Genomic DNA, 14,630 nt, shown 5'->3' with positions numbered 1-14,630 from the left:
AGCAGCAATCAGGTGGGCCAGCTCCTCTGAAGCAGAGTCCGGGGGCCTCCCTTGGGGACACACTGATCTACGTGATGTCATTCACCCAGGCTCCCTTACTATGGCAGCCGCACCGGCTCAAGCGTGTGACCAACCACAGCTTCCACCAGAGCAATGACGCACGACCTCCCCTGAATCATCTCGAGCTATCAGTGGTCGCCCAGGGCATGTGCCCAAATTGGGAGGAAGACCGAGGCCACGTGGCTGGAGCTCGAGTGCCACTATCCTGTGGCAGGTGCGGGGGTCTCTCGCAGATTCATCCACGCAGAGGCACTGGCCAAACAGATCCATGCCGGGGAGGGGAAAGGGGAAGGGGACACTCCAGCATGGATTCTCCCCACCCTCGACACACATTGCCACCACGCTCCGAGCTCTCGCCCACCAGGATGTCAGCTAATGCACTAGCAACCAGTCTCCGTATCGATGCTGACAACGGGGACGAGGAGGGAAACTCTCAGAAGGAGGAAGACACCAGCCTAGGCATCAGACATACTCAAACTTGCGTAATCCTCCCAGACTCCGCGAATTCAGAGGCACCGCCTCCATTGCACAGATGGGGATACTGAGGCTTGCGGAAACGAACTCATTTGTCTAGGGTCACAAGGCAAGTGAAACTGGAGCCTGCGGCGGAATCTCGCTTTTCTCGATATTCTGCCGGCTCCCCACTTTTGAGACCAGGGACAATCTCTTGTTTTCCAGGTGGCTCCACAGGGGTCAAGAAAGATCATCATCCACAGTCACTGACCTGGGGACCACCGTGTCCAAGGCTCTGTGGAATGGAGCCGGACACAGAGGTGGCCCTCCTCCCTGTAACTGGGGCCAGGACAGGAGTGCAAGTAATGGCATTGACGATGGGGGGGAGGGGTCCTCTGCCCCCCCTTCCCCGCCCTCTCTGCCCTCCTGGATGCTCAGAATCAGCCAGGGCTGAGCAGGGTGACGCCCAGCCCTTCCAGGCAGCTCAGGCTCTGTCCTTGCTGCCAGTGGTCTGTGCCTACTGTCCCAACATCACCTACATACACATGCATCATATACACGCACTATATATACATACGTGTACACACATCCACATATCACACACATCCACACACACATACCTGTAGCACTTCACAAAAGGGCCCAGAAGGAATTACACCTCCATCACAGACAGAACACCTACTAGCCAGAAGCTGGCTTTTAAATACTATTCCATACTAAAAGGAAATGAGTCCCTTGGAGAAATGGCTCATTCCAGATGCCAGACAGATCTGGCACATTCAATTGTTCTGGGAGGTAAGAAACAGGGCAAAGAACAATGTGGTCTCACCAAAGGACCCAGGCGCCAGCAGAGAGAGAGGGTCCAACAAGCCAAATTTGGGACAATTTGGGCATGATTGTGAGTAACGACCGAAAACGAGTAACTTAAAAGGCAGCAAAGGGGGCGGGGGGTGTATGCGGTATTTCTTTATGGAAGAATGCCCCTAAAAATGGTTAAGGAATCAGAAAATTACCACTTGCAAACCCCAAAGTCAAAACGGATCCAGGCCACAGTCACCAAGGATGCTGAAGCACTGAGGAACAGTATCACCCTTACCGTCCCCCCACCCCCAGATGACTGGCTAATCAGAAAGGGAAAATGCGCCCTTGCAAAGGGGCCATCGCATTAACCGGGAGCTCAAACTCAGCATCGCTGGAGGGGTGCTAACCTGAGAAGCCCCAGGAGGTAGAAATCTTTGCCAAAACTGCTAACCCTGAATCTAAGCAGAAGAAAAGAAGTAGATAATGCATCAGGGTCACTCTGCAACTGACCTGGGCTCTTCCCACAAACAGCCACCGTGGGGCAAGACAGAAAGAACAAATGTGTGGGGAAAATACAGTCTAGATTAAAAGGAGCTAAAGCCATAGATGAGATAAAATGGTAAGTCCACAGGATGGGATACTACGTGGCCCCGGGGAAAGGAACACAGTGTCACTCCATTTGCAACATTCGCAGACCTTGAAACATTGTTGTAAGTGAAAGAAGCCAGACACACGGAGGCCCTGCATGGTGCCGTTTCACTTCTATGAAATGTCCAGAAGAAAGAGGCTCACCTACGGAGACAGGCAGAAAGCAGATTCGTGGGTGCCCAAGACTTTTGGGGATTCTTTCCAGGGTGATCAAAGTGCTCTAAAATGGAGTGTTACTGATGGTCGTGCAACACTGTACGTTGTAAATGACTGGATGAATTACATCTCTGGAGAGAGAGGAAGGGAGTAAAAAGATACAGCAACCAATGTATCCACCTGTAAAAGTGGAATGGACTTTAGACTCGGGATGTTGCCAGTGTCCATAATAAAAGTTTATTTATCTATTTTTTTTTAAAGTTTATTTATTTTGAGAGAGAGATCAGGGGAGGGGCAGAGAGAGACAGACAGACAGAGAATCCCAAGCACGCTCAGTGCCCGCGAACCGCGAGATCATGACCTGAGCCGAAATCAAGGGACGGATGCTTAACCGACTGAGCCACCCAGGCACTCCAGTAAAAGTTTGTTTTTAAATGTCCTTTGCTTAGGATTCTGGAAAGTTTCTCTCCTTTTTTAAGAGTCCCTCCCCAGCCTGGTTTCCTCCTCTCTGGCCCGGGCCGCTCTGCTGTTACCATGCCGTGAGGACCCACAAGGGTGGTCACCCACAAAGGTAGAGCTGGGTGGACTGCATTGTACGTTCACAACTGCCATGCAAACCCAGGCTTTGCATGTCTTCTGACCCCGTCTGCCAGCCCTACCTCCTTGGCAGGCGGGATCCAGAATGAAGCCTCTCGATGGCTTCCCTGTACCATCAGAATAAAACCCAAGCCCCTCACAGTAGGCCTGTGCAGACTCGGCCGGCCCCACCTTCCGCCCTCCTGACACCTGCTGAGCCTGTAAACCACAGCCCCACTCGGCCGCTGTGGATTCTCTGAAACCACTGCCCTCCTTCCCCTTCCGGCTATCCACATGTGCTGTTCCCTCCGCCTGGAAGGCTGTTCTCACCACCACCCTGTGCCAGGCTAAACCCTCACTCATCTGTCTAGTCCTAGCTTACGCACCTTTTCCTACAAAGCCCATCACTGACGTTTCTGCCATCACTGACCGCCACCGGCCGGGTCCCAGGGACACACACTTCCCTCCAGCCCGTACCACTGCTGACACGAAACACTTGTTTATCTCGTGCCTTCTCCAGCAAGGCAGGGGCTGGGCTATGTGCCTGCGAGTCAATGCCTGGCCAAGGAGGAGACACTCAATGCAACATGTGTTGCTGGGCTCAAGGGAAGCCCCACCGGGTAGAGGAGTCTACCTCAAACTCCCTTCTCCGGTGGGACCCTTCAGTTTCCAAGCCTTTGGTCCCAGCCCCTGTCTCCTCTCCTGGGTCTTCCTGGGGGATGCTCATGGGAAGCCAGAACAACTTTGGCCACCAAAGGGCCTGGGCTCCAGGGGCAGATCCCTTGTGTGACCCCCACCCCACCTGCACAGGGATCTGAGAGGGAGCCCATCACAGGCGGGCAGGCAGGGGACAGACCAGGATGTGCTTCCAACAAAGGCCAGTAAGACTATCAGCCTCTGACACCCCAGCCTCGCAATCAGGTGGACCCCATTTATCCAATACCCCGGCAGCCCACCCCAAGGCTGCAGGCTGGAAAACTTCCACTAGGTGGCGCCAGGCCACCACCACCTGTGCCCAGCCATCTGGTCTCCCAGGACTTGGGGAGGACCAGACAGGCACCCAGCCTGCATCAGTCCTGTCCACGACGGGGGCACGGTGGGGGACACATTCCTGGTGGCCCGGGAAGATCAGGTATGTACTCCCCACCCCCAACATTTTAATCTCCCTGATTAGCCTGCTTAAGGAGGAGCAGAGAACAGAAAAAAAAAAAAAAAAAAGAAAGAAAGAAAAAAAACCCATAGAGGGCTTTGAGCAAACCCTGGGCAAGCTGCTTGGCCCAGCCCCCTACCCTGTATCTCCACCGGCCATGTGTTTCTTTGCTCATTCATTCACTCTCCAGGTATTACAAAGTCCTAATTGCTGTTCATTATAATTCACAGGGATAGCGTAATACTTTGCATGTCAAAGAGCGCCCTGTTTACTTTGGGGATAGCTTGCTGGCTCTGTAAACAATAAAACTCATCCTCTTTCTGTGATTGGCCCCAAGCACCTTTGTGGGAAACCAGCGCCTTCCAGAATCCTTCCACTGCCTAAAAAAAAAAACCCAACATGCTACATTCCAGTCGTGGGAAGCGGTGAACCACTGCGTATTTGCTCTCTCCACACGCACTGTGTTATTTATTTTTGTTACTTAAAGACATTTTTCTTTTTAACATTTTTGAGGGTGGGAGGGCGGAGGGGCAGAGAGAGCGGGACAGAGAGAATCCCAAGCGCTCTGTGCGGTCAGTGCAGAGCCCTCCACGGGACTCGATCTCACAAACCATGAGATCATGACCCGAGCCAAAATGGAGTCAGACGCTTAACCGACTGAGCCACCCAGGCGCCCCTATTTTTGTTACTCTGATGACACATCAACGCTCAACGTTACCATCCAAAAAGAATATACACTCAATTTCCACCTGCCCCTCAGCAGTCACGGCCTGTCCAGGCCTGGGTCTCCAGAGCTGGCCTGCTCTGCGTCCCCAGGGACCAGAACCTTGTCTCTACCACTGCTCACTGTGTCTGCCTTCCATTAAAGTAAAACGTACTCATTCCAGGCAATGTGAAAAATACTGCAAAGTGCAGAGGAAACAAAAAGTACCTTAGGCCAAGGTTTCTCAACCTCAACACCATGTGTATTTTCTAACTGCACAATTCTTTTTCTTTTCTTTTTTTTTAACTTTATTTATTTATTTCGAGAGACAGCATGTGTGTGCAAGCGGGGGAGGGGCAGAGAGAGAGGGAGAGAGAGAATCCCAAGCAGGCTCCAGGCTCCGAGCTGTCGGCACGGAGCTCGGACTTGTGAGTGCGAGATCATGACCGGAGCTGAAGTTGGACGCTTAACCGACAGACACCCAGGGGCCCCTTTAAAAAAAAATTTTTTTTTAGTATTTATTTTTGAGAGGTGCGCGTGCTTCCCCCCCTCCCCAAACTATCATGTTCTCTCTGCATTTCCCTGAATCATTATATATTCTTCAGAAAACGGCTTTCTCGTGTCTGCATGATATATAGCAGGCTGGTTGGATATTCAGTGCCAAAATCCATTTTACCCGTCCCGTGTTGTTAGATAGTTAGGTTGGGCCCAACACGGGTAGTGCCGTAAATGATGCTTCGCACATAAATCAGAATCCCTGGATGTGTTCCGAGCACAGAGACTGGAGGGGGAAATTCCTGGGTCAAAAGTCAGCTTCTGAGATGGTCATATCCATATACGTTAAAAAACAAAAAAGTTTAGTAGTAACGTCACTGTATTTGGGGGTGGGGGGTACTATGTTCTATCAGAGAAAAAAGCAAGAATGACGGGGCGGGGGGGGGGGATGTTGCCAATATTCTTCTTGACGTACCCAAGCCAACACCAGCTTTTTCCGTTCTGTTACAGCAGAGAAGGACCTAGGCTGACGTCTTCAGAAATCACCATGCAGGCGGGCGGTAAAAGTCAGGTTCGTCCCACATAGATTGTCAGGGGCAGTTTGGGGGCTCAGCAGAAAACACACAGTGCCAGGGCTGGGAGGGACGTGTGCCATGAGCAGGGGAGCAAAGCGGTTACATTCGCATGCTGTGTCCTATCGTCTGTGCCTGGGTCCTCGTGGCTGAAGGCGCGGTCCCCTGACCTACATCATCAGCATCATCCGGGGACTGGTTGGAAACACAGAACCTCAGGGTCCCTCCTAGACCTTCTGAATCAGAATCTATATTTTTAAAAATGTTTATTCATTTTTGAGAGAGAGAGAGAGAGAGAGAGAGAGCGAGCCGGGGAGAGGCAGAGAGAGAGAGGGAGACACAGAATCCGAAGCAGGCTCCGAGACATCAGCACAGAGCCCGAAGCGGGGCTCGAACCCACGAACCGCGAGATCATGACCTGAGCCGAAGTCGACTGAGCCACCCAGGCGCCCCAGAACCTACATTTTTAACAAGAAGCCTGGGTGATGAGGAAGTCCATCAAAAGGGGAGAAGCCTTGGCCCACAGGGACGTCCAATTTCTTTCCCAGAGCGTTAGCGGAATTAACCTGGGCCCGACAGAACAAAGTTTCCAAAAACGAACACTCTTGTCTGTGTGACTGCCAAGTGTCACAGCTTGGCTGAGCTCAGCAACAGATCACAAGGCCTTGCTCTGAAGGGCACATGGCACCTGCTGTTGGGGATAAGCAGCCACGGTCACCCCGCATAGCAGCCAACATAAGTATCACCATTGCTATCTTCACCCCTGGGGCCTGGCAGAGGAGCGCCTGGAAAGGACTGGTGGACCCTGGGGCCTTCACTCAGAACATCTTCTGGATAGAACCTATGGACAGACTAGAACATGCTGATCCTTCGTTCCTCGGACACAGCTTAACGCAAACTAGGAGCACCCCGGGGCTCGGCGTCAGAGTCCGGTCTGATCACTTGGTAACCGTGTGAACCTGCCTGAGTCACCTGAGCGGTCTAAGACTCCGTGGCCTCACCTGTGACACGGGAAAGGTACAGATGTGTATCTGCACAAGTGCCAACAGATGTGGTGATGGAGAAGCCAGGATGGGAATCTTAAGCCTTTCCCCCATGTCCTCCCACCCTACTGTGGTCTCTGTGCTAGATTATTAAGTATGAGAACAAATTTCACATGGGGGTGGGGAGAGGGTGCACAGAAGAAGGGAAATTGCCCGGCCCCATCCATACTCGCAAAGCGATGGAAAGCTAGACTCTACGTAACAGGAATCCAGACGGCAGGATGGAACCCTGTGCCCTACGATCCACCAAAATCACCCCCCGCCCCCCCAGCCGCCTGCAAGTCCTAGAGAAAACCAGCAAGGCACAATCACCCGCTTTCCTCCAATCATGGCACGTGGGAACGACTCAGATACACCAACCGTTTTCTACACCAACCAGACCTGCACTGCCGTCCCCCGGACCCCCAGGACGCACCGTCTTGACGACAGCCCCCTGGCCCTGCATGACTGACCCCCCCCCCCACTACCTCCCGTCACAGGACCCCTTACCTGGGAATCACCGGTGGATTTTCGGACACTCATGTGGGCAGTCTCGGGAGGGTGCGCTGGGGTCCCTGCCGCGTGGTATCCATTCACTGCGGGAGAGAAACACGGCTCAGAAGCTGCACTGGCCACAGGCGGGCAACACCGGCTGCCTGTAACCACAGCCCCTTCTCCTGCCTGGCTCTGAGACGTCTCGCACGGCTGGGACCATCTCTCGGGATCTTATCGGTATTCACGGAGCCAGAAAAGGCTGGCACGCATCTCTCTAATCCCCAACACCCAATGGCGGAACTCCTGGGGGAACCACGTTTCTTCCTGAACCAGAGGGGGACGTGCTGAAATGGGAGGTGGGGTCACGAGAGTCTAACAGCCGTCACCGAAAGTGCCACATCAGTTGCGGCCACTGGTGCCCGTCAAGGGTCCAGCCTCTTTCCACAGAGTCAGGTGGCCCGTCCACTACCTGCCTGCGGTTCGTGGTTACGTGGAGCTTACTGAGCTCGGTGAGCCTCAGTTTCTGGATCTGGAAAATGGGGACAATTCTCCCCAATCTCCAAACCTACCCTGTTGGCATGAAAATCACACAAGACACGGGCCGCCTGGGTGGCTCAGTCGGTTAGGTGGCCGACTTCGGCTCAGGTCATGATCTCGCGGTTCGTGGGTTCGAGCCCCACGTGGGGCTCCGGGCTGACAGCTCGGAGCCTGGAGCCTGCTTCCGATTCTGTGTCTCCCTCTTTCTCTGCCCCTCCCCCGCTCGTGCTCTGTCTCTCTCTCTCTCAAAAATGAATAAACATTTTCAAAATAGTTTTTAAAAAAGAAAATCAAATGAGACAGTATTTGCCAAAAGGAGCTGTGAGTTATGGAGGAACTTATGAAAAGGAGAGAGGGGTATAGATGGAGAGACAGCAGGTCACTGCTTTCCTGTTCCCGAATCCAGTCACCCTGAACCCCAAGCCTGTGTGACCTCTGGAGACCAGAGAAGCGTGCCTCCCTTATGCCCTGGGCTTGGAACAACATATCCACCATGCGGGTCGAACCAAAGACCTACAACGTGGGGTCCAACACGTGCTTCTTATGGAGAGAGCCCTGGAATGTGGCCAGAAGCAAGAGAGAGACTGGCTGAAAGCCATTGACACCTACTGATTTGCTGGAAGCAAGCAATGAATGGGGTGATGGAGGCTGCCCCCAAGCAGGACCTTTTCACGCTGGGGGATGCCTCCCATTCTCTACCATTTGCAGTAAGAAACAAACAAACAAATCCATAAGCCCCTGCGACCAGAAACACAGACCACTGGGCAGACCCCCGTGGACAGCTAGGCTTCTCTCTGATCTGCAGGGTGGTCTGATCCCCTGGAAGAATGCTGGGCACAGACACAGGAAGGCTCCCGAAAACTGGGCACGGAGGTGGCCCCCAGGGAGGTGGCTTGGGGAAGCAAGAAACAAATTAACCTGCTGGGCCAGCCACAGTCCTGGTCTGCACACATGCCCTTCAGCAGGTAGTTACATGCTGATGCTATCCGTGAGTTCCCAGCTTAAGGGGGTGGGCTTCCAAGAGCATCGGAGGGTGCTGGGGGGGCGTCGAGGAGAATCCACTCGAGTTGGCATAAGCCATGCCAAGAAGGGCCCTACCCTGATAAGTATAACCCACGATGAAGGCATAACATTTGAGAACTATTACTTATCAAACAGCACAGGACTGAAATGGATAAAACTCACGTGGTGCGGCATCTAAAGACAACAGGGGAAAACTGGACCGCTTTCCGGATGCAGCTGAGCAGGGGGCAAAAGTGAGGCTATCCCAGCAATTTAATCAACTAGATATTAAACATCATGCGCTACAAAGAAAGGCACCGTCTTTTGCCAACAAGCCACAGAAACTTAAAAAAAAAAATGATTTGGGCATATTTAAGCCACAAATAAAGTGTCAGTAAATTGCAAAAGGCATAAAGAACGTTGACCACATTCTTTGACCAGAAAGCAGTAAAAGAAGATAATAGCAAAAGAACAAATATCAAATTCCCCATCCCTCCAACTCCCAAACACTTGGAAATTTAAGTAAATGCCTTCCAGGGGCGCCTGGGGGGCTTAGTCAGTTAAGCATCTGACTTCAGCTCAGGTCATGATCTCATGGTTTGTGGGTTCGAGCCCCGCGTCGGGCTCTGTGCCGACAGCTCGGAGACTGGAGCCTGCCTCAGAGTCTCTCTCTCTCTTTCTCTGCCTTTTTCCTGCTCATGCTTTTTCTCAAAAATAAAATAAACATTAAAAAAATAAAAAAATAATAATTTAGAAAAGATTTTAAAAGCCAGTAAAATTAACCAAAGGAAAACATGAGGAGGGGGTGTAAATACAGCAACAGAAATGAATTGGTTAGGAAGCAGGATGACATTCACAACTCAGGCAAGTTCTCTTTGTGTGCGCCTGGGGGAGGAACCACAGCAATAAAAAAGCAGGTCAGCCCATCTAATTTGAGACAGAGAGAGAGCACGAATGCTGAGAAGGTGGAATTAGAAAGAACATATAAGCAGATCTCCTAAGAGATTTTTTTATAAATACAAGAGCATATGATTTGTAATTATGTGCTAATAAATACACGACCTTCCGTAAGACCCAAATGATTAAAAATGGCTTCAAAGGACCCTAAAAACACCAAAATGAGTAAAACTTTTGAAAAATGACCTCCCTCCAAAAGGCACTGGACCCAGATGGTTTTACGGGCAAATGCATTCAAACGCTCGACAAAGAAAATCCTAGAAAAAACCGCACCTGGCTTTAGGAACATGGGGCAAATTTCCCAGTTTATTGCACAAAGCCAGCATTACCCTGACCCTAAAACAACAGAAGAACTGAGCCACAGTTCAGTTTGACTACACACACGAAATATGTATACTCTTACCTGAGCAGGTCTTAGCCTGGAAGCAGTCACCACCTCTGACGATGTTGGGTCCCTACAGGGGGCCTCCTGGAGGCCAGGGGCCGCCCTTCTGACCCCCACTGACCCCCTCACAGCACCTAAACGTGCACCCTCAGTATACGCCTGTCTGCCTTCTGCTTCCAGCATCCCCCAGGCACCCCGTCTGCCACATTAACGCCAGCCAGGAACTGCCTAACGCAGGGGCATTCTGTCCCTAATCCACTCTCTTGTTCTCACTTCGGTTCTGAGCTGTCAGCTGCTGGCTAATTACTCCCCATGTCAAAACAATTACCGGGAAAGAAAAAATAATTTTGCATCCAACCATTTCTCTCCATCCGGCAGCTCTGCCCTGACCTGGTGTGGCTGTGTTTCAGGCCCCCAGTCCCAGGCACACTCAGAAAAAGTGCTTGGTGGAGATCTGAACGGTTACGGCTTACCCACGAGCATTCCTGATTATTCCCAGTCCTCTGGGCTCTCAGCTGACCAAGAGTTAGAGGCCAGAAGTGGGTGCTTTTGAGGCCTCCAGCCTCCGGGTAGCAGGGGGCGGGTGGGATAAAATACAATTGGTCAATGATCACTCACAACCATAAGGGACACAATTCGTTCTGGGGATACAAGAAAAAAGGAAAATGCCCATTTCAGCTGTTTTTAAGAGAATAAAAAGGGAACAGAAGCTCTTATGTAGTAACTTTTCATAATTTCCAGCACAGATATAAACACACACACATACATGTTTCATCCCTCGTTGTGGGCGGTTAAAAACAAAGAGAGGGGGGCTTGAGGGATGCATCAGAAGAGGGGACGGGTGTTTGGGTAGAAAGGGAAAGAAGGAGGCCTTCAGGGGTGTCGGAGAGGAAGTGGATAAAGACGGAAAGGAGGAACACAACAAGAGTTCCCGAGAGACGCCAAGCAACAGAAAAGAGTCCGCAACGTCCGTCGCCCAGAATCCACGGGGTCAGTGGCCCTGCTTCCCTCCGGCTCCAACCCCCAGCAGAGAAAGTTCCCTCCTCCATGCCTCACTGTTCCCTTAGAGCACCCCAACGAGTAGACTTAACCCTTCCAAATGAGAAACTCAGCCCTGGACAGCCCCCCTTCTAATCTCCCTTCCTTTCTTTCTAACTCCCTTGAGTTCTTTCCTCAAGCTTAAGGAACCCAGGAGCCCCAGGGTCTTGTTCAGGACACCCGCACGCCCACCCCCCCTCACACAGTCAACATGGCAGAACGCAGGGTTTCCCCAGGCATGCAACTCCGCGGCATTTGTTCTAAATGTGAGGCGGTGAAGGGAAAGGGAAGTGTCTTATGGCCCAAAGAGTTTGGGACAAGTGGCCCCCATTATTCACTGCTTTATTACCTGAGGACTGTTTAAAGACAGGCACACTTCAGAGATATTGCGGGTTGGGTTCCGGATCACCACGATAAGCAAACGTCACCATAAAGTGGGTCAAACGCATGCTTTGGTTTCTCAGATGTACGTGAAAGTTATGTTTACATCCTACTCTATTAAGAGTAGCGTAAGGGCAGTGTGTCAAAAAAAATGCACATACTTCATTTAAAAATACTTTATTGGGGCACCTGGGTGGCTCAGTCGGTTAAGTGTCAGACTTCGGCCCCAGGTTATGGTCTCGTGGTTTGTGAGTTCGAGCCCCACATCGGGCTTTGTGCTGACAGCTCAGAGCCTGAAGCCCGCTTCGGATTCTGTGTCTCCCTCTCTCTCTGCCCCTCCCCCACTCACACTCTGTCTCTCTCTCAAAAATAAATAACATTTAAAAAATTAAAAAATCACTTTATTGCCAAGAAACATCAGGCATCAATCTGAGCTTTCAGCGAACCCTCATCTCTGTGCTGGTCGAGGGTCAGCGTTGATGGCTGCGGACTCTGCAGGGTGGTGGCTGGAGGGACGGTGGCGATTTCTTGAAATAAGACAACAGCAAAGTTTCCTGCATCAGTGGACTCTTTTCACGAACAATCTCTCATAACAGATGATGCTGTTTGAGAGCATCTGACCCTCAGAAGAACTTCTTTCAGAATCAGAGTCTGTCCTCTCCAACCCTGCTGCTGCTTTATCAACTAAAGTTCATGGAATATTCTCAATCCTTTGTTGTCATGTCAACAATCTTCACAGCATCTTCGCCAGGACTGGATTCCATCTAAGAAATCACTTTCTTTGGGGCGCCTGGGTGGCGCAGTCGGTTAAGCGTCCGACTTCGGCTCAGGTCGCGATCTCGCGGTCCGTGAGTTCGAGCCCCGCGTCAGGCTCTGGGCTGATGGCTCGGAGCCTGGAGCCTGTTTCCGATTCTGTGTCTCCCTCTCTCTCTGCCCCTCCCCCGTTCATGCTCTGTCTCTCTCTGTCCCAAAAATAAATTAAAAAACGTTGAAAAAAAAAATTAAAAAAAAAAAAAAAAGAAATCACTTTCTTTGCTCATCCATAAGAACCAACTCCTTAGCCAATGAAGTTTTATCATGAGATTGTAGCCATTCGGTCACATCTTCGGGCTCCACTTCTGGTTCTAGCTCTCTTGCTGTTACTGCCACATCTGTAGTAACTTCCTCCACTCAAGTCTTGAACCCCTCAAAGTCCTCCATGAGGGTTGGAATCAACTTCCTCCAAACTCCTGTTCGTGTTGGTATTTCGACCTCTTCCCGTGAATTGCGAATGTTCTTAACGGCACCTAGAATGCTGGACGCTTTCCAGAAGGTTTTCAGTTTACTTTGCCCAGATGCATCAGAGGAATCACTATCTAATGCAGCTAGAACCTTCCAAAATGTATCTCTTAAATAATAAGACTTGAAAGTCAAAATGGCTCACTGACCGAATGGCTGCAAAGTAGATGTTGCATTAGCGGGCCTGAAAACAACATGTATCTCACCGTCCATTTCCATCACAGCTCTTGGGTGAGCAGGTGTATCACCAACGAACAGTCATATTTTGAAAAGAATCCCTTCTTCTCAGCAGTGGGTCTCAACAGTGGGCTTAAAATATTCAGTAAACCAGGATGTAAACAGACGCGTAGTCAGGCAGTCTCTGTTGTTCCGCTGGTAGAGCCCGGACGGAGTAGAGGAGCACCATTCTGAAGGGCCCTGGGATTTCTGGAATGGCCAACGAGCACTGGCTTCACCTTGAAGTCACCAGCTGCATTAGCCCCTAAGGAGAGAGTCAGCCGGTCCTTTGAAGCTTTGAAGCCAGGCGTTGACTTCTCTTCACCAGTTCTGAAAGTTCTAGATGGCGTCTTCGTCGAACAGAACACTGTGTGGTCTACCTTGAAGTCTATTGCTTAGGGGAGCCACCTTCATGAACTCTCTTGGCTCGACCTTCTGGAAAACCTGCTGTAGCTCCTGCATCAGCACGTGTTGCCTGACCTTGCACTTTGACGTTGTGGAGACGGCTTCTTCCCTCAAACCTCCTGAACCAACCCCTGCTAGCTTCAGGCTTTTCTTCTGCAGCTTCCTCACCTCTCTCAGCCTTCATGGCATTGAAGAGAGTTAGAGCCTTGCTCTGGATTGGGCTTTGGCCTCAGGGAATGTTGGGGCTGGTGTGACCTTCCATCCGGACCACCCAAACTTTCTCCCCATCGGCAATAAAGCTGTTTCATCCTTCCTGTGTCCACTGGAGAAGCACTTTCCATTTCCTTCCAGAACTTCTCCTTGGCGTTCACAACTTTAGCCCAAGTGTTGGCCTATTTCAGCTTTCAACATGTTTTCCTTATAGAGTTCAATCATGTCTAGCTTTTGATTTACAACGAGAGACGTTCCACTCTTCCTTCCCCTTGAACACGTAACAGGCTGTTGTAGGGTGTTCAACTGGCCTAATTTCAATATTGCTGTGTCTTGGGGAAGAGGGAGGCCTGAGGAGCAGGAGAGACAGGGGAATGGCCAGTTGGAACAGTCAGAACACACACAACATTTATCAGTGAAGTTCACTGTCCTATACGCACATGGCTTGTGATGCCCCAAACGCAATCACAACAATAACATCAAAGATCGCCGATCACAAAGCAAATCACTGTAACATATATCATTGTAGTGAAAGAGTTGGAAATATTGAGAGAATTACCAAAACGTGACTCAAGAGACACGAAGTGAGTAAACGCCGTTGGAACAAAATGGCGCTGACGGGCTTTCTCAACACAGGGCTTGCACAAACCTTCCATTTGGAGAAACCTCCCCCATCCGCGAAGCCACAATGTGTGCTCCTGGACGCTGACATGTTCTGTGAACCTCACACAAGGCAACGGTGTGTGGTATTCCTACACTTACATGGGCGCCGAAGAACCCATTCTGGGCAAAAAAGCAAGAATACCATGGAACCCACTTTGGGAAGAGCTGTGGCTGTAGGAAGGCAGGTTTTGAGGGCAGGCCAACCCAGGCAGACACGGGGCCCAGTTTTGTGCTCAGCACCTCTGAAGGCACCACGGCACACCCCTGCCTCCCACCCTCACCACACCCTGTAAGGTGGAGGGAGGCTGCGTCTACACGGCTCTGTCCGGGGGGAGCAGTTTCACATGATGGCCTTCTGGTCTGGAAACATCCGTCTGCCCACCTGGGCCTCACTGTCTTCACCGACTGTCTAGAATGAAAACTGTAT

At 51.1% G+C, this 14,630-nt stretch overlaps 1 protein-coding gene across 5 annotated transcripts in view; it reads right to left on the bottom strand.

The window, feature by feature from the left end:
• The window catches only part of GAS7 (growth arrest specific 7), a 218,107-nt gene that overhangs the window by 40,437 nt on the left and 163,040 nt on the right, over positions 1–14,630 (bottom strand). For all 5 annotated transcript variants that reach the window (XM_049638101.1, XM_049638103.1, XM_049638099.1 and 2 more), the window contains exon 4: positions 7,147–7,232. In XM_049638101.1, coding sequence (XP_049494058.1) covers positions 7,147–7,232 — 86 coding nt within the window. The remainder of the gene's footprint in view (positions 1–7,146; positions 7,233–14,630) is intronic.

This window comes from Panthera uncia, chromosome E1, assembly GCF_023721935.1.
Source record: "Panthera uncia isolate 11264 chromosome E1, Puncia_PCG_1.0, whole genome shotgun sequence".
Classification (NCBI taxonomy): Eukaryota; Metazoa; Chordata; class Mammalia; order Carnivora; family Felidae; genus Panthera; species Panthera uncia.
The sequence above is the reverse complement of the archived record's forward strand: the minus strand, read 5'-3'. Positions and strand labels throughout refer to the sequence as shown.